General features: G+C 41.8%; 1 protein-coding gene across 1 annotated transcript; it reads right to left on the reverse strand.

Moving 5' to 3' along the window:
• Positions 1-479: 479 nt before the first annotated feature.
• Positions 480-15,862, reverse strand: exoc3 (exocyst complex component 3). Its single transcript, XM_051411515.1, has 16 exons — positions 15,723-15,862; positions 13,772-13,977; positions 12,798-13,017; positions 12,510-12,682; positions 11,392-11,604; positions 10,117-10,295; positions 8,645-8,761; positions 7,612-7,729; positions 6,416-6,541; positions 5,841-5,941; positions 5,461-5,571; positions 3,320-3,461; positions 2,989-3,111; positions 2,587-2,748; positions 1,476-1,597; positions 480-902 (listed from the first exon to the last, which is right to left on the reverse strand). The coding sequence occupies exons 2-16, from the start codon at positions 13,913-13,915 to the stop codon at positions 698-700; spliced, it is 2,256 nt and encodes a 751-aa protein (XP_051267475.1). The 5' UTR covers positions 13,916-13,977; positions 15,723-15,862; the 3' UTR covers positions 480-697.
• Positions 15,863-25,787: the final 9,925 nt, after the last annotated feature.

The following is a 25,787-nucleotide window of genomic DNA, read 5'->3' on the forward strand; positions in this document are numbered from 1 at the left end:
TTTGTTGTCTGGTGTGAAAATTAATAATTCACCTAAGCTGAACAGACTACTATTTTAGCTAAATTCAATTAATTAAAACTTCAATCCAACATAGCAGCACACCTTTATCAATGATTTCTTTGTCTTTTTGATCTATCCTACATGGTAACATACTGTACTTCCTGTTGTACTTAACAACTTTATGGTATTTTCTCATGTGAAAATCAGGACCCTATATTAGTGCCTGCTTGAGTTCTTCAGTAATGCATCCAACTAGATTGTATTGCATTTTTGTTTGCTAACTCTAATTCATAGCATCAACAAATAAAGAGGAATTTGTGAACTGTGACAACTGCACACAAGCCGAAGTACGGTAGTGGTGGAGAAGCAGCAGGATGAGGAGAAAAATAGGTAAAAGAAGGGTGAGGATGAAGAGGAGGAGGAGTAGAAGAAAAAGAAGGGGCCCAAATGCTGTGAAGCTTCCACCTCTAAATAGCAGTCACACCATAGTCCATTTTTTACAGCTAGGATTTTATTATTTTTTTGAAGCAGAGATGTGATCAGGATAACAATAAAAACAGCAAATTAAGGGTGTGGACAGTAGAACACTGCCCACTGCATTAAACATTCAAAGAATTTAGTGCCTGGAAAAATAGGTTGGCTGATGTTATTGTGTCTGAAGGTGCTGAAGGTGGAAATGGTGTTATGGTGATCAGCTTTATTTGAGCAGCTTTGCAGTTGCCATGGAGGTCATGGTAGTCATGGTCGTCATGGTGATGGTGGGCACGGTGATGTCTTTAAAGATGGGCTGTGTCACTCCAGAGTAGGACACCTTGTTCTCGCTGAGAGTCCCTATAATCATCTGGCGCATTTCCCTGCTGGCATCGCCGCGCACTGCCAGCAACGCCTGGATGTGCTCCTCTCTACGGAGAGCCAAAAGGACCAAAAAACATTGGAAAGATTAGGCAATGTGGCATCTGCTCACACAGAAAGCACAGTATGTAGTATGTAGTATAACATTTATGAAGGAACTCATCCAAAAAACTTATAATATCAGGTGTGCTGAAAATAATTTTTGATGGCTACATTCTATTTAGGTGAACCAGTTTAGGTTCCTTGGTACTGTGTATGCTGGACCAGCCATTGCTTCAAAGAAATAATGTTAATGACTTAAACAGTCTAGGCCCAGTGGTTGCATGTTAAAAGCCTGTACAGATGATGTCCATCCTCTGCATCACTAACACAGTGCATGAGTACACCTAAACTCATTCAGCCGAGAGGAAGATAAATTGTATTTAAGGGTTTATGTTGCAGCTGGAATTTCTTCTACAGATGTATATGTCAAGATACATAAGTATTTAGTTATTAGTAATAAGGTGTCATGCTGATGCAAGGAAAATAGCTCTCAAAGTGTGTGTGTGTGTGTGTGTGTGTGTGTGTGTGTGTGTGTGTGTGTGTGTGTGTGTGTGTGTGTGTGTGTGTGTGACTGTTGGTACCTAATGTCGGGATATTTGGACACCAGGGTAGTGACCTCCAGGAACAACAGTGTGGGGTCAGTCAGCTTGAACACTTCAGCGATGGCAGCGATGGCACCACAAAGTCGATCTGTGTCTTCACCCTAAATGAAGCGATGAATCAAAGTTAGGCATGATGGCCCTCCAACCTGTTTCACCATGTCAAGCACTGTGTACACAGGAGCTGTTCAGCTACAGTACTGTGTACTATTGGTTGACAGATTTGTTTAAACTCAACCCAGTGTTTCCTCTATGTTGATTTTGGACCGGCAGCCCGCCGCTGTTAAATTTCTGCCGCCACGGTATCAGAAATGGGGCAGAAGCACAATGTAGTCACGGTTTGCCTTTTAAATGATCCTGCCGCAAATGCACCCCCGTTGGCTGCCGCTCACATTGCAACTTAACAACAAGTAGAACTATTCAGAGGGCTGTCCCGTTTAACTCCACATACTGTTGTGTTGATGTAGCTTATTGTCAAAACGTTCGCTTTCTTCCAAGTCGACTATTAAACTAACAGCTCCACCAAAAACGTCACAGCGGTGGGTCCATTTTAATTGGACAACTTCGGACGGGCCTGCCACCGGTGCTAAAAAAAATCCTAGAGGAAACACTGCAACAGTAGGTAATTGACGCTTTCTAAGTCTCACCCCTTTTTGCTCTGTGCTCATCAGAACTTCCTCCTTTCCTGTACTAAGATATGCTATGTGCTAGGCTCGCTATGTTGAAAAGACAACCAACATTTGAAGATTGTAAAGAGATAACAAACGGCATTTGAGCGTTTGTATTTCCTACTGATTTCACGGACTCATTTTATATTCAAGGGTTTATGGAGCAGATTTTTTTTTCGTTTTGTGTGTATTGCTTTCATCTTTTAACCTTTTTCAAATGAGGTTGTCTTTTCAGCAATAGACAAGCCTAGCACATTGCATATCTAGTACAGGAGAAGAGAGAGTTGAAGGTTCTGACCCAGGTTTAGTCAACTGTTATTGGAGCACAGAGCAAAAAGAGGTGGGACCTAGGAAGGGTTAATTGTTGGTTACAACTGGAAATGAATACTTTTGTAGTACAGGGGAGGCATTATATGTGAACTCACAGCAGCCAGTTTCCTGAAGAGGAACTTGAACTGATCCGCCTCTTTGATCATTCTCTCTGCTCCCTCCCTCCTCTCATCAGCATTTTTAAAGGTGATCCTCTTCTGCATCACTGCTTTAATGTACTCCACCACCACCCTGCGCAGGGCCTCGCTCGTCATCTCCTGCACACAGCACAGCCAACCAGCCATGTCACAAGATCATCTTAACAGAAAAATGGCACTCACAGGGTTCAAAGCTCTCCCACAGCTATAGAACTGTGAGAATATGACACATGTTCCACATATTTTTCATATTCTCATCTAAGACCAGTCAGTTCCACCTGACCCCATGACATTAAGTTTCATAGGAATTCATTAAGAATTTTTGGGGATACCCTGTTAAGAGCACTGCTCCGATCCTACCTGATTGAATGGTTTCTTGATCTTGTTGAAGTCATTGAAGTAGTCCTCCACTGTTACACAGATGGTGTCCACAGCATGAGAACCTGTCAGCCACTTCCTGGTCAGCAGCTCGTTCAGGTGATGCTGGTCAATATAAGGTCAAAATCTAAGCAATTAAATGTATTGGAGCAGCAGTAGAATTTCCTTATGTGTTAGTGTAGTTGAAGATGTTTTGGTCCAAACAAAATACAAATTGCTTAGCATACAAACACACAAGACTTTGCTATGAATACAACAAAGAGCATTTAAATATACGATAAATACAGTTGAGTCCAATATCAACCCTTCTTACTTCGAGGTCTAGGAAAACTTCATCCAATAGGAACTGACATCCCTCCTTGGCCACCTCGTTGAGGGTCCTCTCTATGGCAGCGTCACTGTCAGTGGGCTCTGAGGACTGGGAGTACTTCCTCTTCAGACTGTTGATAGACTCTCTGAGGAATGCATGGGATAACTTTGATGTATTGGAATATGGAAGCCCAATGTGTTCAAAATTAAATAATATTATTATAGATTAAAATTGTATTTTTACATATACATATTTCTATGAGCATTGTTGGTAAAGTCAGTTACAAACTTTTTTCTTTTTGTGACTTTTAGACAGAGGAATGAGAGGATTACCTCATCAATTTGTCTGAGGAACAGCTGTTTGTATGACACAGGCAAGAGTGAACCTTCTGTGATGTCACCATTGGGTTTCTTGGTTATTATGGCCGTTCCTATGTTGGTTTTTGGGACCTTAGTTACTAAATGAACATCATGCTTTATGAAAGAAGACTTGAAACTAGAGACTGAGACCATAAACTCATTCACAAACTGTTTACTTAGCTAATAAATTAAGTCAGTCAGTACGGGCTATTTTCACATAAGACTCCATACATTCAGCCTTATTTTTGAAACCAGTTGAGTTGCCCCCTGCTGGCCATAGAAAGAAGGCCCTGGCTTCACTTTTAGACCCAGAAGCTGTGTCCACTATTTACTATCTAAGTCTATGCACACATGCTTGAACAGATACTGTTATAAAAATGGATATTCCACTGAAGCACCAATGGAAAGATCCAAATTCTCCACTCTCGTTATTTTAGGTTTTCAAAAATTTCATTCATATACGATGCTAAAAATTATATCCAGCTCCAAAAAAGGCTGAGAAGCCAGCAGAAGTATTGAGAGAAAAAGACGTATTGAGAGTTGTTGCTATGGAGATAGACGAGATAATGGAGATTGGTGTAAACTGGCAGGTTTCCAGAATGTTGCAGACCGTCTCATTACAAAGCTTTGGTTGTCCTGCCTGTTAAACATTCTGGAATCACTAATCAAGACCCAGTTCTCACAATTTCATCTATTACCCTAGTCCTGAATGTTTTAATGACTGGTTTAGACAATGAGAAACACTGTGCCTCTATACTTATAATTAGGGCTGGGCAAAAAATCATTTTTTTAAAATAATAAATTTAAAAAAAAAAAAAAAATTTTTTTTAAAAAAAAATTTTTTTTTTTAAATTCACAAAAAAACCCCCCCCTTTTTTTCCCCCCACAAAATAAAAAAAAAAAAAAAGGGGGGAAGATAAAAAAAAAAAAAAAAAAAAAAATATTTTTTTTTTTTTAAAAAAAAAAAAAAAATAGTTCCTTTAAAATGTATTTTGTCTGAGCTGGATTTGTCCACCAAACGTTTTAACGCGGGAGGAAAAAAATTTTCCGAAAAAAAAGGCGATAAATCGATTTTATCGACATCTTTTTACCTCTGAAGGCGCTTAGGCTGCTAAGCCCATAGGACCCACGTCTCGGCACTAAATCATCTGATTTATTTTTTAGGTGGGGTTTTTTAAAATTCGGGTAGCGAGGTACGTATCACGTCATGTGATCACTTAGGCCACTAACAATCCTGCCATGGGGCGCTCCCTTATGTTTGGGCTTCCCGATATATTTGGTCAGAGTGCACTGCCACCTCTAGCACTGACCCCTCCCCCCGCCTCTCCACAGATAAACACAACATGGCAGCAAGCCAGGATGAGCTCGTCCCCAAAAAAGGCACAGTGTCGTCGGTTGTTTGGAACTGGTTTGATTTGTGACGTCCGACAGCGAACAAACCACGACCCACTGCAAAGTTTGTTTGAAAGCTGTTGCAACCAAAGGTAGCAGTACGACCAATTTATTCCAGCACCTCAAGCAGAGGCATGCAGCCGAGTGGGAGAAATGTTGCTCTCTGCGAGATAGCAGGACCGCAGCCCACAAACACCCGCTAAAAAAATCGATTAAAATCGGAAATCGGGTTTGGTGTGAAAAAATTTGAGATTTTATTTTTAAACCATATCGCCTAGCCCTACTTATAAGCTTTTGATACAGTCGTTAATTCCTTGCTTGGATGGGATTTATGAGCATGTTATTATTTACTGAGAGTATAAACACTAGTTCATGTATAAAATAAAATCTTACTTGAATGTCTGACAGTTGTTAATGATGGCGATCATGTACTGTACATAACACTGAGGCAGCTGTCTGTCTCTCAGGTGCTCCTCTTTGTAGGCCATGGCCTCCTCTCTGTACCTACACACAAAAACACACATCTGTTAAGCAATTGTTAGAGTAAGCAGTAGTTTGTGTTTTGATAGAAGTCACATTTTTTGGGTAACCTTTCTGACCCAGGTTTTAATACTATGTTGTTTAAGATATCTTTTATTTGGCCTTAAATTTATAAAGATTCTGACATCTTTTTTCATTGAGCTTACGGTGTATATGGTGAAGTAATTCCCATAAAACTAAAGGAGACCTTGAACACATCAGAAAGTAAGTCAAGAGGTATGAAAAAAAGTTACCTGATGAGGAAAGTGTTCATCTGTTTCAGGCAGAGCTTCAGAACTTGCTCTTTGAAATCACCATCAATCTGTGCAGCAACTTGCAGGTTCTGCTCAAACATCTGATGAAGATACATTAAGATCAGGAAGAGAGAGAATGAGTGAGATGAGTATTGTTATCTCCAATAAACAGTTTTCACTGTACATCATTCACATTAGTTTAGACCATAGACCAGTTTCCTTTGATCATCCTTGACACGTCTCCAGCATATGAACAAAGTTATTGTCTTTTAAACTTTAACCTGCATTACCTGTATTTCTTTGGACATTTGGAGCAGCTGTATGTAATGGGATTACTTGTCAGCAGAGAACCAGCTCCTAGGTAGTCACAAGCCACAATGTTGGAGGAGTGCATGGGCAGAAAGTCCATGGTCACTTAAATCTAGAACACCTTTAGGAAAAGTCTCTGTGTCCCTCCTGCTCCTCCTCCTCAGCACCTCCAGCTCACTAAAAAACTTGACTCGTTCTCTGTATCTGCTCGTTCCTGCTCAGGAATATTTCATCAAAAGTATGAAGTGGCCGTGTGTATGTGTTACCTGAAAGACAATGGCAGGCAATGTGGTCTGATAGTATCCGTCTTGGTCAGCCTCAGGCTCTGTTTCTTTCTGCCAGTCCTTCTTGTCTGTTTCCAAGGCCTTCCGCAGCCAGCCTGTAATATTAGACTGAAGACATGGATAATCAAACAGAGCGTCTGGCTCCACACGTAGCTAAGCTTTGTAACATTAACCCTTTTTAAACAGAAATTCCACAAAAGTCATAAAGCTGGTGTTGCTTTTTTACACTGAACCAGACCACGTTGGCATAATGCTGCCCCAGTGTGTGATTTTAGTGGGGCTGACAACTTGTAGTTGGTTGGTCAATGTGCTCTTGTCCAACCAAATTTTAATCGGTTAGACAATCACCGGTGTTACTTCCTTAAGGAGAAAAGGGCTTCTTAATCTGTTATTTTCAGAGGTGGAAAGGACTGGATGCAATTTATTTTTCTGTTATAGGCTATATTGTTGGAAAAACATTGATTATGTTTGTAAATAATATTCAAATGTGTTTTACTCAACAAATACTAATAGTATGGTTCAATAGGCAATAAGACCTATAAGTCAGGAATTTAAAATACCCGTTTTCATAACTTCAATTAGCAATTAGCTTCAATAAGGGCTTAACTTAAGGAACATTTACTCAGCTCCAAAGTAACTGACACAATGTCAAAATAACCAGCAACAATCTGTACATTGGCCCCAGCCTCAGAGGACAGAGCTGAGTGAAAGAACTTTATTTCTGATGACAACGAGTGTGCAATTTACTACAGACTGCTTTCTTAGTGATGGATTAATTATGTGACTCCTGATCAAACGACAAATCGGCATCAAACTTGGAGTTGTTTTGCCTTGTTTTATGGTGTTTAGCCAGCTGAACTTTGCACTAGCATGTTGCTAAATGCCTACACCTCAGACTGGGTGATTTTCGACTAATATTGAGGGAACGTCGAGAGAAACTGTTACAGTAAGTCGAATTTGAAGCCAACTAAATAACGACAGTAGCAGGTTAGATGTCAGTACAGTAGATTATGTGGGGATTCCACAAGCAGGTCCAGATGAAATGAAGGCAGGCATAATGTGTACAAAGCCTCCAGATTAAATAAATTGAATGGGACACCCATTAGTGTCCCTGTTACTGTGTGTGTATGTGTGTGTGTGTGTGTGTGTGTGTGTGTGTGTGTGTGTGTGGTGCTTACTGTAAAAGTCTTGACATATTTGCTGAGCAGGTCGTCTACTACATGCTGAGGCAGCAGAGGCTCCAGCTGGTTTATGTCACACTCTGAGCGCAGCTCTGGATGGCCCATCATCTCCACACTGAAACACACACAAACATGGATTCTATGACTATAAATCAGCTCCATCTGCAGGTCCTTTATGGAACCTGTGAGCTAGTGGTAGCACACTATCTTTTCCTTAAAGCAATATTTAGTCATTTTGGGAAACACGGTTATTCGTGATGTGGACATATAAACTGTTGCATCTGAACAAGTTTTGCTACAGAAAATTCATTTTCCACTATTATTTGAATACGACAATATTCCACATTTTATAAGGGTTGTGTAAACAGCATATTTACACAACAGGAGGTGGAGTGGGTCATCAACTAATCGCAATGTTGGCGGTTCGATCCTTGACTCCTCCTGCTGAATGTCCTTGAGCAAAACTGAACCACAAATTGTTCCGAATGCTGTGTCATTGGTGTGTATGTGTGTGAATGAATGCTTTAGTTTCTGTTTGTGATGAGCCTTTGCCATCACTGTATGGGTAAATGTGTATAGTCAGTTATCATTTACCATATTCCTAATTAGGCCCAATTCGAATGGAGCATTATCCAATTAAGACATGTGGGTGTGGAGGTGGCTGTTGTTTACACTCAGCTGCAGGAGAGAGAGAGGTGTGGGGATGGCTTGTGAGAGCAGTGCCAGGTGAGTTGATGGAGTAGTGTGCTGGACCTGAGTTTGCTGCTGCACGTAAACCAGAGAGGATGTCTGGAGTTAATCGTGGCTGTTTTATCCTTGGAAATAGCCAGAAAGCTCAGTATTTGTGTTGACGGTGTGTGCGGCTGAGAAAATAACACATTTGTGTTTATTGATCTGTGGTGCTTGATTGTGTGCTGGGGGAACCTATGGTTGTAGCGGGACCTGCTACAGTGGGATATGCTGATATTATCCCAGGTTTTAGGACCATCCTTTAGACATGTATACAGTCAGAATGTGCGTCTGTGTGTACCTTTTGTATGTATTGAGGACCCAGGTTAGCAGGGACACAATCTCATTAGCCTCCAAGTCCTCAGAGGCCAGTTCTGTGACACGAATGGACACAGCATTGTGGTAGAGACTGAAAAACCTGAAACACACATACATACATTACATACATTACATACATACATTACATACATACATTACATACATTACATAAAATACATACATACATGAGAGCGGAATGAATGTACAGCTGAATACATTGACTCTTTCCAGGTTTTCATCAGTTGGTCATGTTATTGACAAAATACATGGTTCAATAGATTGTTCTGGTGACAAAGGTTTGATAGGAGTGGATCAGAATTTGGTTTCCATTTTACATTTTTTGAACATTCAACTGTACAAATCCGCTTTGAAAGTGGTAGGACAGTTTGGTGGCCAGGCAAAAAACAAACAAAACAACAACCAATCTCCGGAGAGTGCCACCTACAGAAGTTCTCTGATGACTCCTCCATTGTTGGCTGTATCACAGATGATAGGGAGGAGGAGTACAGAGACCTGACCCAGAACTTCACTAGTTGGTGCGACAGAAACCACCTACAGCTCAACACGAAAACCAAAGAGCTGGTGGTGGACTTCCGGCTCAGCAAGAGGCCCCATTCCCCAGTTGCTATTAAAGGAGAGAAGGTAGAGATGGTGGACACCTACAAGTTCCTGGGGGTGACACTCAACAATAAACTGGACTGGACGGATCACACTGAGGCCCTCTACAGGAAAGGACAGAGCAGGCTGTTCTTTCTGAGGAGGCTCAGGTCATTCAACGTGTGCACTCGGCTACTACAGATGTTCTACCAGTCTGTAGTAGTAGTAGTAGTAGTAGTAGTAGTAGTACCAGTGTCCTCTTCTTTGCGGTGGACTGTTTGGGGGGGGAGGCATCGGCACTGGGGGTTTCAACAAATTGAGCAAGTTGGTGAAGAAGACAGTGTGACAGCCTCCACACTGTCCAGCTCCTTCCCCACCACCAACCTAGCCTTCTTCACTAGCTTGCTAAATTTGTTGGCACCCTGATGAAGGGGAAGCTGAAAGCCATCATGAACAACCCCTCTCATCCTCTCTACACTGAGCTCAGGCAGCTCAGGAGCACTTTCAGCTACAGACTGACCCAGCCGCGAGCCTCAAACGGTTTGGAGGCTCGTTTGTACCATCAGCCATCAGACGCCACTCTAAATTGCATATAGTAAATATATTTTTCACTTTTATTCGTATATCTTCTATTATATTTTGTTAATATTCTTATATTGTGAATCTTATTGTACTTGTACACTATGTACTTGTACTATTTGCACTACATTCCCCTATGCTGCTGTGTCTAACTTGAATTTCTCCTACGGGGGATCAATAAAGGTCTTATCTATCTATTCTGTATGTGATGTGTTCAGTAATCTTGGGACCTGCTCTTTGCTGACAGAAAACCAGACTGATTTATTTAGTATTTGTTACCTGTTGAAAGTGTTGTAGTGTGGAGGGAAGCACTGCACCATGAGGTTCTTGACAACGATGAGGTCATCCAGAACATATTTCCTGGTTATTTCTAGAAGACGAACCAGCCACATTTTATCAGCCTCTCTGGTCACAGACTGGGTGCCCTCAATGCGGGTGCTGACTGTACCCTCCAACACCTGCAACAGAAACAGATCACAAACTTCAAGACAAGCTAATCGGTTTAACGGTTGACTCTTTACAGTTGGCCAGAACACAACCTCTTACTTAGGTAAAGGCAACTAAAACTTAGACACCATCATCTAACCGCCGATTGCCAGTTGTTTTTTTGGTGGGGACTTTGTCATTTTATTTTGCTTATTATTTTGTCTGCCTCTGAAGAACCACAGCCGTTGCCCAGCAACAGATGTTAGATGGCACAGTACACGCTGAGCCGACAAATGAGTGAGAGGAAAAACAGCAGTAGAGACAGATTATGACCATACGATAGGGAATACAGTACAAAGGTGACCTACAGTGGCTCCGACCAGGACTCTGACTCAGGGCACGACAAAGACAAGGTGGGGACAGTTTTTAGGCTGACAGTGGCAGGTTAAAAAAACCCAAAACATATTGGCCAACCCTAGTCTATTCGACAACAAATGAAATCCAGCCATGAATTATATAATGTTCCATGCTGTCACAAAACGTAATTACATTTCAGCATTTAAAATACAATAGCATTGTGAAATACAATCTGCAAAGCCTCCTGGTTAGCACATAACATGTTGGAACCCTGACAGTCATGTTCCACTGTGGGCTCATAACTGTGAGTCATATTTTTGAAGGTAGACCTCAATTATTGGGTAAAGATTCTTTGAGACTAGATTTGACTGCTGTGTAAAATGTAGTCATGTTTTATACAGAGGAAGGAAGGCAGACGAACGACATACGACAAAAATACAAGCAAAAACAGTCAATACGGGTGGGATAGCAGGAAAAATCTGAAGAAGAGTCAGAGTGAAAAGGAAGAAGGTTTGGAAAATAAAGAGGGAAGAAGGGTCAGATAAGGAAGAAGAATCAAAAGAAGAAGAATAGGATCAGTCAGAGGAAGACGAAGGGTCAGAGAAGGGGCGAAAGAGGAGATGGATAAAGAACTAGGGGCGAGATGGTAGACAACATTGGGGCAACTTCAAAGAGTACAAAGACATAATCAACTTAATTCCAACTGTCCAAGTTATTCTTTATAACTTTAAGTATTATAGTATTTCTGTGATCCTACATCACTGCTCTTACCTCGAACATCTTGTCCTTCCACCGTTTGGGTCGCCCAGGTGGGATAAACCCAGTCTGTTTCTTACGGTCGACCATACGTCGATCAATCTTCTCCTCCCGCTCAATGATGCGAACCACTGACACCAGCATGGTGGGGTCCCGACGAACCGTTACCATGGACCTCTGCAGTACCATCCATAACTGTTTGGCCAGCTCATCTGACAAGCCCTGAACCTGTAGGGGATAAGAAAGATTTTTGACTCACGTGGTAAATTGTAAATGGACTGCACTTACATAGCGCCCTTTAGTGTTCCAACCAATCAAAGCGCTTTACACTTCATGTCACATTCACACACATTCATACACTGATGGCAAAGGCTGCCATGCAAGGTGCAAACTGCTCATCAGAAACAGAAAATAAAGCCTTAATAATAATAATAATAAATCCAGGCCTTATACTTGGTAACAAACTCCTCCTAGGGAGTAAATCAGCTTTATATTTGGTCACTATAAACACCATTGTCAAGGAACGGTCGTCGAACAACATGCCTGTAGTGTGTCGCCAAATTTGGACTTTTTGCCAAGACACATAAAGTTGTTGTAACATGCACATTATCCAATCTGTGCAAAATGTCATATGTTCTATTAGAGGCTTAGCCTGAACACATGTACATGCCAAATTCAGTCATATTTACAGCAACACAGGTTTGTGAAATTTTCTTGATCTCGGGGTCTGCGCATGACATGTTGGCGCATAACACAACCAAAGCACACCCCAACTTGCATAGATTGCAAGGGCAAGTTCATCACTGCTTACAGCTTTAACTATAATTATTTTTATGATTAGATGTGAGACTGTGACACCATTTCTCAGGAACCACAGTGTAAACACATTTTTAATTATACAATATTTGCGTGTTGTGAGATTTTTGTTCTGATAGTCAGACTGTAATTCAATTAGTTAAAAAGTTTAAGAATTTTAAGTCTACAGTTAACTAATTGCACTTTCGATTGATATATAGAGAGAAACATGTGAAATATGCAGACTGCCCATGGCAGTAAGTTTCAGCAGCACAGGAGAATAAAAAATGTTATTGATATGTATGACATTCATATCTTTCACAGTCACTTTAACTTACGTCTTCAAAGTAGTTGGAGATGAGGTTCATGTCACTTGTGTTCTTGCTGTCCATACGGTACTGCTCATACATGAGGTCATCTCGTGAACATTCCAGCTCCATCAGCTTCCTGTGAGCCTGCAGCAGCTCTGCCTGCTCGATCAGCTCTCGCGTCTCTGTCACAATCTCCGGTACTGTACACACAGCGCAGTGGCAAACAGACATACAGTACTTAGAGCAACAGAGAGCAGAAGAGAACATTTTGTCAGTGATATAGCCAAGATCTATCTAGAGTTGGACTAAGCTTACCAGAGAAAATGTTTTTAAGGTTCTCCACAGCGGAGGCCAGCTGACTGTGTTGAACTACAGCATCCTTGACATCTTTCAGGTTCTCTATGGTGTTGATGCTCTGCCTCCAGTCTTTGCTCACGTCAGCCAATGAGCCCTGGATATCTTTGACATCCAGCAGGGCACTGTGCAGCTGGGTCAGTCCAGTGCGAACACCATCTAGCTGGGATTGGATGGCTGCCTGAAGGATAACAGAGGGTATCAAGATACAGATATTATTGATAATTACTGAAGTTATTAATAAGCTTTTTGTGTCAATTGATCACAATCAGCTTAGGCATATGGTAAATGCTTGCTTTCTTCTTGAGTATGTGTCACGCTACCATGTAGAACCCAAACGTGACTGTGACACAGATGAACCGGATGTAAAAAATGAAATTATTTAAAGCAACTGCGAGGAACTTTCATTCTGTGTTGATTCTGGCAGCCCCTGTGGACAAAAGCGGTAGTATTCCTCCCACCTCATTTAATTGATTTCAACATGAACATATTATTTCAACATTTAAAAGTTGACCTTCAGAGTTAAACATACCAAGATTTTTGCAGAACCTTAACATGAGGAACAGAAGTGAAACTGAGGAGATGAAACCGGCAATGGCAAAAGTCAGGGAGGAAACACTGGGACTGGGCAGGATGGGAAACAATTCTGTTTCAGTGAAATGACATGAAGTTAACTGTATTTATTGTTATTGTGACATTCATTTGCAATTAACAATTATTTTTGTGATTGTTCCCTGGTTCAAGCTTTGGTGAGGAATTACTGTTTTATTTTTCAGTTTTATATCATTTCAAACAGACTATCTTTGGGCTGTTGACTTTTGTAGAGAACGTTTTACTGACAAAACAGTTGTCGCTGAATAGAGCAGTGAGTAAGTTGATGTGTAAAATGAAAGTCTGTGTGTACTACTATACTGTACTGAGTGCCAACACATCACCTTCAGCCTGGCTTCCACAGAGGCCTTTTTGCGGGCCTCTCTTCTTCTGTACTGCTCCACTTTGTCCAACTGGTCCGATCGCTGCAGCATCCCCGCTACACGCTGCACTGCCGTGGCAACCGCCTCCCGACTTGTCTCCTCCATAGTGTTGCTCAGTAGTATAAAGTACCTGTTGACTCCAAAGGCTTCATGCAAACGCTTGTGACCTGAAAGAAAAAATACAGACTGTCACAAGTAAACCTCCTCCACATCAGACACTTTTAAAAAGACTTTTTTCTGGGGCATTTCTGCATGTTTTTTTTCATAGTGACAATAGCAAGACACAGTAAAGGAAGGGATGAACCGCTGTGAAACTAAACAGCTATCTGACAGCTATGATGTTGGCTGTTACAGGAACTGTGAAAAATACAAATGCAGATCCCATTGCCCTAAACTTTTATTTTTAGATTGTATGCATCTGGCGGTGTGCTCTTTATACTGTGACAGTTTTCTCATATATTGCCCAGCTTACAATATCACAATATATCGCAAGTAGGGATGTACCAATATTTCGGCTGATAGTTGCCTTGTTGACTGACATCGGCCTATTTGCAAATAAGATGGCATTTACTCATATGAGTTTATCTTTAGCGTTGCATCAATTTTGCACTGGTTAAATGTTGTGTTGGGTATTTCCAACTTGGAAATAATTACCTCTGTTTTCCAGGACTGACACAAATTTCATGCAAATACTGACGTGCTCCATGCAGCAGCACGGCCAGTTCAGTCAGCTCTGTGTCTCACAATCAGAAGAGAAGTACAATGAACTGCACCAAGACAGAGACACTTATATTTGTAGATTTATTTGTCTCCCGGCACAAATGGTGAATAACTAATAATGATCCACAATCTGTGCATCCCTATCCAAGAATTCTATGATTTGATGTTGAAATATAAGAGAAAATACAGCCATCAGCCATAAAATGCATTCCCATAACAACAGACTGTGTGCACTGACACCTTTCTATCAGAACCAGCATTAACTCTTTCAGCAGTTTGAGCTACAGTAGCTCCTCTGGTGGATCGGACCACACGGGCCAGCCTTCACTCCCCACGTGCAATCAGCCTTGGTTGAGGTTCACCACTTTTGATAGGTACTGACCTCTGCAGACCGGGAACACCCCACAAGAGCTGCAGGTTTGGAGATGCTCTGACCCAGTCGTCTAGCCATCACAATGTGGCCCTTGTCAAAGTCGCTCAAATCCTCACACTGCCCATTTTTCCTGCTTCTAACATCAACATTGAGGACAAAATGTTCACTTGCTGCCTGATATATCCCACCCACTGACAGGAGGCATGATAACCAGATACTCAGTGTTATTCACTTCACCCGTCAGTGCTATCAATGTTATTGGTTGATCGGTGTATAGATCAACATTTTTTCTCTACAAAATATATTTTGTGATAATTTGTCTCAATGTCATTTAGATTGAAATTGTCTCGTGAACCCAGTATGGTGAGTTGTATCGAACCGTGAGTTGAGTGAATATAGGACCACAACAAATCCATATGACACTCCTTCCTCCACATTTCACTGTACACAATGTGACAGGGATACATAAAGACAGCTACTACACTACCTTTAGTTTCTTTATTGTTACATGGCTTCACTAGCTTATTTCACTGTAGCACCGAGTGACGTTAGGTTACAGGTTAGCTGCAGGCTGACAACGTAATGACAGCTAGAACGCGAGCGGTTAGCTAACGTTAGCGTACTTTTACAGCAGCCGGACAAATTATTCAGTGTGACATAAAGTGTCAAATAAAACATTAGCTACCCCTACAAACGGATTCTAAATCCCCCAGCCTAATAAATATAACAACATAAGCTAACTGAAGCTAACAACGGAGAGAGTAGGGTCAAACTAAAACACAACCTATGAGACAAGCACCCTGCGCATAACACTCTTACCTCAGCACTTAGGGATAAACGTGGGGAATATGAAATGCATTTCTACAAATATAACATTATATTTTTAACGGTTGTTGTGGCTCCACTTCCGTCTTCGTGCTCCGCCCAGCATCAGCCGGTGGTTCTTCTTCTTCTTCTTCTTCTTCTTATTTTACGGCGAAGCATTGTCGCCACCTTCTGCTCCGGAATATGAATCAGAAAATAGACTTGCAATCTAAATCCCTTAAAAAACCCCAATGAAAAACCAAAACACACACACATACACACACAACTAACTTGTACTTTATCCTATGTGCTTTACCGTATCTTTTTTATCTATCATAAGTGTAGTAATTAATTAGCTGTTGTGTTTCCAGTCAAGACTGATTTGTTGTCTGAAGGATATTCTTCATAATGAATAGAACAGGACAGTCATAGAATAACCTGTAGAACAGCGCTAACCAATCTCATTAAATCAATTATTAAACACAAGCCGTTTTAATGTGATAATACCTGCAATTTTTATATAGAGAGTTTTACCATTAATTTCCTACAGCTTGGGGCAGTGGTTCCCAACCTTTTACCTACATTGAGTAAACTGATGACCCCTGACTGACATATTTTATGTATATTTCCTTTTATATTTCAACAATAACAGTAGTGATAAACTGTACAATGAACCTAAACAGTGAACAAAATAAATGCAGGGAGTTTGTGTAAAAAAAAAAAGCAAGAGATTTGGATGACTTTTGAGAAGATTTTCTGTGAATATTGATGAGTTTTCCTTATATTTTTATACAATTCTCAGTCTGTATTATTTATTTTTAAAAGTAATACAGCTTAATAGGCTTCTTTTTGACAGATTCAGTGTTTGTTTTTTTCTTTTTGGGGGGGGCTTTATTGCCTTAAATTGATAGTGACACAGACTCTCTTTTATCAGAGAGTGAAGGCTCTGTGAATATAGCTTGTGTTCAGCCCAAAGTTTACATTTCAAATAATAATATCAACTTTAAAAACAACTATACTATCTTTTTGAGAGAAATAAATTAAATGCAGAGCTATAGGCCTACTGTGTATATTTAAAAAAAAAAAAAAAAAAAAGGTTTTCTTACACCACTTAAAATCAAGAAAGTATTGCGACCCCTTGTGAAGCTTGGGCATCCCCTTGTGGGGCTTTTGGCGTTCAGGTTGGGAACCACTGGCCTGGGGAATGTTCTACTCTACTGTTAGAGTTTCTAATTGTGGAAACTATTAAAGGATTAATTCCATGTGCCTGAAGATAAAATTTGTAGATGTTTCTCATTAACCAGTACTGGGATGATGGAGAGTGAACCACAGGCATTGGATCCAAAGCTCTGTCTTATCTGTACCAAACCACTGGAAAATCTTTCCAAGAAACAAGACCTCTATGTCAAGAATCCCAAGGTAGAAGGCCTTCGAAGAATACTAAATGTTGCAGAAGAGAGAGGAGATGACGTCCATAAAACTTTATTTCCACATAGAGATGACATACTCTCCTTCAAAATAAAAGTGTCATATCATGTATCATGCAGGGCAAACTACTCCAGTAAGACTAACATCAATGAACAGCAAGTTACTCCTGCTCAAAGAGAGAGCCTCTCCGAACCAATATCATCAAGAAGGATAAGTAGAGAGGATGCAACATCTTTCAATATACGAAGGGATTGCTTAATTTGTGGTAAAGATAGTATCAGACCAGAATGTCTGACACCTATTACAACAGGTACAGGCAAGAGTACCAGAGACAAGGTCCTTAATGCTGCATCAGAAAGATCAGATGAAGTCATACATCATCGGTTACTTTTGCACCAAGATCTCTTTGCTTATGATGCAAAGTACCATAGGAGATGTCTCTCACACTACATTTCTGCTAGAAACATAGCAGCTGCCAGGCGCAAAAATGAAGCTGAAAAAGAGACCACTATGTATGACAAGGCCTTCATGGAGCTTCCTGAACACATTGACAAAACATTATTGTCAAAAGACATGGAAGTAACAACTCTTAACTCTTTAACTGGTAACTACACTGACATACTGAGGACAATGTCTGAGGCCCAAGATGAAGCAAATGAACAAGATAAGAAGTACAAATCCTGGAAGTTGAAAGAAAGGCTCCTTCAGCATTACAATGACAGGCTGGTATTTGTTGAACGTTCTGGAAAAACAGATTTGGTGTGCTCTGGTAATATGTCCATTGGTCATGCATTGAGAGCAGCTGCCCAACTCAGAGAAGAAAAGACAGATGATGACTGTGAGACAACACTTCCAAAGACACTTGACAGTATTTCTGATACCCAGATCTTACACAAGGCTGCAGAAATATTGAGGAGAAGTATGGAGAATGTTGAACATGAACGTCATTTCTATGTTAGCAGTGATCAGCTCTCTCGTCTCCAATGCAGCAAATATGTGCCTGACCTTCTGTATGACTTTGTAAATTGGTGTGTTGATTCAAGAGCTCTTAGAAACCACCAAACATGTGTTGAGGAACCATCTTTGAAAGAAAATCTTTGTGTAATCAGAATCTGCCACAGTCTTATTGCACAGTGTCGCCACATTCAAACACCAATAACCCTGGGACTTGCAATTCTGATTCATCATGAGTTTGGAAGCAAGACACTAATTAATGAGCTCAGTGCAATGGGCCACTGTGTTTCTTATGATGAGGTTAGGCACTTTCTCACATCAGTGGCAGCAGACCAGATGTCAAGGGCAAAAAGTGTTTACATCCCTAATGGTCTCTCCAATGTGTCTGAACATGGGATTGTTGATGCAGCCATTGACAACTTTGACCAAAACGAAGACACTCTGGATGGGAAGCACACAACTCATGCTATGGCAACTGTTGTGTACCGAAGAGGCCATGTTTTCACAGCAGAGAAGAGCATTGCAAGGGTTTCGCAAAGATCTCTAGCTGCTATAAACACCTGTGACTTGAATGGAGGAAAACTACACAGGTAAATGTGTTTTTGTTTGGATTTGATTAAAATATTGTTATGGTATGATAGAGAGTATTTTTATGTTATAGTAAATATCCTTTCCCTATCACCTGTAACAGTACTGGTTTATTGGGATGATAAAAAGGCTGGATGAATGTTAAGACTTACAGTGTTTTATAAGTAATGTATATGATTATAAGCACCTTCTTATTTCAATTTTGATCACAGGTACATCAAACCTCCAAAGCGACCAGAACCACCTGAACTTCACAAACCTGAGATGCTGGAATCCAACACTGCAGTCTCAATGGCAGCAGACAGAAGAGATCTAGTGTGGAAGCTTGTCAGGAATGTCCCAGCATGGTCTGCATTCAATGCCTTCACATCCGATAATTCCTGTGCTATAGCCAGTGTTCTCTACATGCCTTTCATTAGGGAATCACCTTCGGATCTGTCCACTATATATACAGCTATGATACGGCTTGTAGCACTTGCTGAAGAACTAGGACAGCATCACAGCCTTGTGACTGCAGACCTTGCTATCTATAGCAAAGCACAACAGATATTATGGAGCAAACCACCCTTTTTACAAGGAAAGTTAACAATGATACTGGGAGGTATGCACATTACCATGGCTTACCTGGCAAGCATTGGAAAGCTCTATGGTGATGGCGGCCTCAATGACATACTGACTGAGTCTGATATGTATGCTGAGGGAACAGCTCGACAAATTCTTCATGGCAAACAACTGGCAAGAGGCGTTAGGAGCATTAAACTAAGTACATGCCAGTGTTTGTAACAGAAATGAAATCCCTTGAACATCAACAGCCAGAAGCATATGCATTCATGCAGCATGGAGGATTTGTTGTCCACTGGTCTGAGGAGCGAAGCTTCAACTGTGTGGCTACTGATCAGGCACTGGAGCAAACCATCAATCGAGAGGGAAAAGTCATGGTGGAGTTGTTGGGTTTACATTACGAAAGGCAGCTCTCACAAGATGGCTGATGACAAGACATGTAACCACAGCATATGTGGATGCCATGAAAGACCTCTGTGACACTGATGAGAAGAGTTCAAAAGCCCATCAGGAACATGGCTCATCCAGAATGGACAGAGATGAAAGGGATGTACAGAAGATAATGGAAATTTTGGAGGAGATGCAGAATCCTTTCAACCTTGATAGCATTCCAGAGGAACTGATTAACATTGTCACAGGTCAGGTTGCATCTGAGAAGGTTGCAAAAGAGCTTTCATGTTTCCTCCAAGAGGGTGCAAAGCAAAACACAGTCTTTATTGAGGAACGCCTGGCAAAATCCACAAGATCACAGAGCTTTTGGGACCGTGAAAATAGAAAACACTGTGCAACTTTCCAAGACATGAAAAAGTAATTTGAGGCTGGCACAAGAAAAGTTCACATGGATTCAGATGTGCTCTTCCGAAGCCTTCTTGCTGTTTCCAAGCAGAGGGAGGTGTCGATGGACATTGTGATGTCTCATGAACTTGCTGCTGTCCCCCCATCATTGTTTAATGATGATGGAAGTATGAGGAAAACAACAAAGGCTGACTTTGCTTAGAAAATTGAGACTGTAGTTGAGGAGATACAGCAACTGCCAAATTCAGAGGAACCATCTGCGTACATCATTGATGGCATGGCTCTTCTACAGGGTCTCCATGATTCAGACTTCCAGACATTCAGTGACATTGCAGCCTTAACAGGAAAGGAGGGCTTCAGCTGCGTGGCTATAGTCTTTGACAGATATGACCATTCGCCATCAATAAAAGACCTTGAAAGGAAACGCAGAGGCACAGTTCAGGTTAAGAGACCTACACATGTTATTACAGGAAGAGCAAATGTTCCTAACTACAGAAAATACCTGAAGTGCAGTGGGAACAAGGCTGCCCTGTGTAGCTTTGTCAGCAACTACATAGTGGATACAGGACCTCAGAGAATCTCAGCAGAGAAGACCATTATTTTGGCAGGAGGTTTTGAAAATGGTGAGGAGGTTAAGATGGTCAGCCAGTCAGGGGTTGAAAGCTTAGTAGACCTATACAGTAACCAGGAAGAGGCTGATACAAGATTGGCGTTACATGCAATCACATTCTCGTGTTAACATCAAATGCAATGACACAGATGTACTGGTACTGCTTGTCTACTATTCAAGCAAAGGAATGTTTGCTTCATCTACTGTGTACATGCACTCTGGACATGGTCCGAGAGAAAGATTTGTCCCAATCTGTGCTATTTCACAGAAACTTGGAGTTAAATTCTGTGAATGTCTACCTGCGTGCCACTCCCTCTCTGGCTGTGACACCACAAGCAGCTTTTACAGGAAAGGAAAGACAACCGCTTTTACAAAGCTGAAGACCAACCTTGTTGATTTACAAGAAATGTCTAACTTTGGATTATCTAACAGCTTGGAAGAAGCATTGCCTCTGGCAAGAAAATATGCCCTCCATCTGTATGGACAAAAGAGAAAAGAGAATGGAAGCCTATGCACTAGCCTTGATGAGCTGAGATACATTTTGGCATTCACAACCGATGCATCAGCAGCACAGCTACCTCCGACTGAAGATGCTTTCAAGCAACATGTTTTGGGAGCAATGTATCAGACAGCAGTGTGGCGTCATAGCCATCTTCCAAAGGCACTTCTCTGGAATCCCATTGGACAAGGCTGGAAAGTCAGAGAAGACGGATCTATTGAGGCCACATTGTCCCAGAAACCAGTGGCTCCACAAAAACTCAGAAACATCACACACCTCTACTGCAGTGATGGGACCTGCAGTGACCAAAGAAAATGCCAGTGTCTTTCAGTGGGATTGACATGCACTGAGTTTTGCTCATGCCAATGCCAGTGTCCAAACCTGACACACCCTTGTCACAAAGGATAATGTGGATGAGTGACATTCTTCAACAAATAGAGAAAAAAAGAAAAAAAATTGTTTGTATGAGTGTTATATGTTCATATTTTAGTGTATTTTGCCTGTAAAAAACATTGCATCCAGAAAATGTATTTACCTGTTAAATTAAAGTTGATACAACAATTTCAACAAATTGTCTGTTACAATTTCTCCCATATGGCAATGTATTTTTAGTTTTTTGATTGTTGTCTGCGGACATGCCATTTACATCCATTTCATGTTACTGTTGGCACACATCATACATTTCTTAATGTAGATGACTGACTATACCTGCTATAGTTACATATCATATATTGCTGGATTCAGCACAGTCAGACCTTTCTAACAAATCCTGGTTGGTGTGTCTGAGACACTCCCAGCCAAAGCTAACTTAAAGTAAATATATACATTCAACATAGACCCTCATATTTAATACTTCCGCCTATTGTACTTCTGTGTTTGTAGAACTTTATTTCCTCAGTGCATCAAGATATCCACATTCTCTTTTTCAGACATGTATATGGGCCCCCTGTCCACTTCCACACCAAATTTGGGATCAATCAGAGCTTAGATTACAAAATTACATGGGTTAAGGTGTATTGTCTCCCATTCGGCCTGACTTTAAATTTGGGGCGTGTCACTATATATCTCAATTTAACCACTTTTGCAGTGAAATATTTTTATACAAGAATCTATTTCATATATGGGAGACCTTGGAGAATATAAAAAACATTGTTGTGTTTTGTTCTACCTCCGGTAGGGGTATCTCCAAATTTTGGGTGACTTCCCACTAGCCTATAACCAGTGCTCTCTCACCCTGCTCAGTAATCATTTTAATGTGAATTCCTGCACCCCTAATTCCCTTATTTTTCCCCCTCATACCTCCTACAAGTCAGAGGTAGGCCTACATGTTCCACTGATTCCTCTTCCTGACATCCCTTACACAACCCTGTCTGATGTTTCCCTTCTATTTTCAGTGTTTTATTTACCCTGTAAAGCCTGAACCATGAAATAATTACCAGAATTTTTTTTTAACTTGTGTGTTTATTGAAAATGCTGACAAAAAATAAATAATTAAATATCAATTTGCATATATTAATTCTAATTTGTATCATATTTGATATATCAGGTCTTTTTGTGCAATTTGTTTTTCCTTGAACAAAAACATATAAAACCTAACATTTTTAACCTATTAAAACTCTGAGTTTCCTTTTAAAATTCAAACATACAAAATAAATTTTTTCCATATAACACAACATCATACATCTGTTGAAATTAAGTTTTCACACAGCAATGACAAATCCACCAGTGGAACCAGCATATAATTTTTGCTACATCTGGTATTTTTTTGCAATTTGTTGCTCAGTTTCTTTATCTTAAACAAACAAAAACACATCAATGCTAAAATTATTTTTTTTTGCTAAAAATACACACCAAAAAAACAAATGATGTATTTCTTTGAATTGTTCATTCAGCAGTTTCTTCTCGCCGGTCTACGGACTAGCTGGGACATCCCCCCCCCCAATTGCACTACCCTATCCCACTCATAGTGTTCTATTTATTTGCAAATGTGCATACTGTATTTATACTTATACATAGCCATACTCTACTGCGCTTCAATCTATTCTTACTGTTCTGTTTTTATTTTTTTATGTTTTTTATTGATTCTAAGTGAGTGTTAACCGGAGTCAAATTCCTTGTCTGTTTACACAAACCTGGCCAATAAAGCTGATACTGATTCTGATTCTGATGTTGTTTGCACGGAATGCACATTTTACCTTTGTGGCAAAGCCTGATTAAAACTAATTGTTGAAATAAATTGTTTTGTGTATCTTTTTTACTTAACATTTGCCATTGCAAATGACATACACAGTAATTAATCTAGCATACTTTCATTAAATAAATCAATTCAAGCAAAAATAGAGTCTATAATTAGGCTATACTGAGCCTGATCTATTTATACCAGAGATTTTCTTACCTTTTAGAAAAATGTCACCTGGGGTAAAACTCCCCCTGCTACCCTGATTTGCATAGCTCACAGCATTTTCAAATACATGTTAAAGCCTCCCCTAGAATTAGGGGGAGGGGGGTCATGGGGGGGACAACAGCCAAGCAAGGCCCACGTCAATTTCTGACAATTCACAGCAGTTTTCCGTGTTGCCTGCAAATTGCCGTGGCAGATGAACCTGGGTGCCAGTTTCTTGGTTTCCACCTGTAGATGGAGGTCCCGGGTGGACAGCCATACTTTCTGGCCCACCTGGTAGGTTGGGGCCTTGGAGCGTTGGCAGTGGCCGAGTAACGGTCAGTGGAGCGTAGGAGGGAGGCTCTGGCTTGCATTCAGGTCCTGCGACAGCAACGGATGAAGGTCTGGACTGACGGGCAGGAAACCTCTTTTTCAAGGGCGGGAGACAGAGAGGGCTGGAACCCATATGCACACCAGAAGGGGGAGAGTCCCATGGTGGAGCTGGTCAGGGTGTTGTGGGCGTACACGACCCACAGGAGTTGCTGAGTCCAGGACAATGGGTGCTTAGATACCATGCATCGTAGTGCAGTCTCCATCTCCTGGTTCTTCCTCTAGGTCTGACCATTGGACTGACGATGGAACCCGGAGGACAGGCTGATGGTGGCCCCAATCAACGCACAGAATTCCCTTTTTGCTGAACCACCTCTGGTTCCCTGAGTGACAGGTGAGTCGGGAGCTGTGAGCCCACTGCAGGACGTTGGACCGGAGGGTAGAGGGGATGAACAGGCGGTCAGGAGGGCATAAGCTAGGTCCAGGCTGTTTCTCCAAAGCCGCCTTAACTCTGTCCTCTACTTCCCAGGTGAGGGGTGCTCCATGAAGACGGAAGCATGGTGTTGGAATTGGGGACAGAATCTTCCCTCTCCACAAACTGACGGGACAGGGCATCGGGTTTGACGTTTGCGAGAACCGGGCCAGTAGGAGAGAGATTGAACCGGGTAAAGAACAGGGACCAGCAAGCTTGTCAGGAGTTCAACCTTTTTGCTGATTAGATGTACTCAAGTTTCTTGTGGTCTGTCCAAACCAGGAACGGTTGCTTGGTACCCTCTAGCCAGTGGCGCCATTCCTCCAGGGCCAGCTTAATGGCCAAGAGTTCTCTGTTGTTGCCAATGTCATAGTTCCTTGGCCAGGTACAGATGGTGGGAGAAAAAGGCACAGTGGTGAAGCTTTTGATCTTCCGCCGCTCTTTGGGAGAGAACAGCTCCTACCCCTACGTCGGGGGCATCCACCTCCACCACGAATTGTCTCTCCGGGTCGTGCATTTGGAGGATGGGGGCTGACGTACACCGGGTCTTGAGGGACTGGGAGGCCACTTCTGCAGCAGAGGACCAACGGAAGGGAACCTTGGAGGAGGTTAGAGCTGTGAGAGATGTGAGAGATGCGGCATCAGTGCTGTAGCCCCGGATAAACCTCAGATAGAAGTCGGCAAGCCCGAGAAATCGTTGGAGCTGCTTGCGGGAGTCAAGAGCAGGCCAGGTTACTGGAAGACCTCCCTAAAGTCATGGTACTCGGCCGGGACCTCTGTCAGATCAGGGGCTGGACTGAAGCAGATGGTCGTCTGGGGAACGGACGCCTGTTTGAGGCACACTTGGAGGCAGGAGGGACTCCAACCCAAGATGGACCCCATCACCCAGTCTATGTTGGTATTGTGGCGGTGGGGAGCCAGCGGTAGCCCAAGATGATTCAGTGATGGCAAAGTCCATTGAACGGAAACTAACTCTTTCATACACATTCAAACACCGATGCACAGCCGCCTTACTATCCAGTCTGTGAACATGGCGAGGGTGATGGAACCCTCGGGCAGCAGCAGTATTCCCCTTTCTACTGGTGAGTCTGACCTTTTGCCGGGCACCGGGAGACAAATTGGCTGGCCTGGCCAAAGTAGAGGCAGAAGTTCCCCTGACGGCGACATTCCCATTCCTCCGGTGTGAAGCTGGTCCAGCCCACCTGCATGGGTTCTGGTTGTCCCGACTGCGGACTCGTCGAGGGAAATCCAGACTCGGGAAGGAAGTGGGACCGGGAAGGTGGACGTTGATCAGCCTGCCGCTGTCGCCTCTCCAAATGTCTCGCCTGGATGCATCGGCCCAGTCATGTCATGAGCTTGATGAGTCCATAGAATGACGAAGAAAGGTTGTGACACACCAACTCATCCTTGATGTTGTCACCCAGACCCAGCATGAAGGTATCGCACTGGGAGGAAGCATTCCA

Source organism: Dicentrarchus labrax, unplaced genomic scaffold (assembly GCF_905237075.1).
Source record: "Dicentrarchus labrax unplaced genomic scaffold, dlabrax2021, whole genome shotgun sequence".
NCBI lineage: Eukaryota > Metazoa > Chordata > Actinopteri > Moronidae > Dicentrarchus > Dicentrarchus labrax.

Bases quoted from the DNA above. Each gene is read 5' to 3' on its own strand.
- exoc3 (XM_051411515.1), bottom strand. From the start codon at position 13,915: ATGGAGGAGACAAGTCGGGAGGCGGTTGCCACGGCAGTGCAGCGTGTA. The intron at 12,683-12,797 runs GTAAGCTTAGTC...CTGTGTGTACAG, and splicing joins CCTTAAAAACATTTTCTCTG to TACCGGAGATTGTGACAGAG. The intron at 8,762-10,116 runs GTAACAAATACT...TGTGTGTTTCAG, and splicing joins CACTACAACACTTTCAACAG to GTTTTTCAGTCTCTACCACA.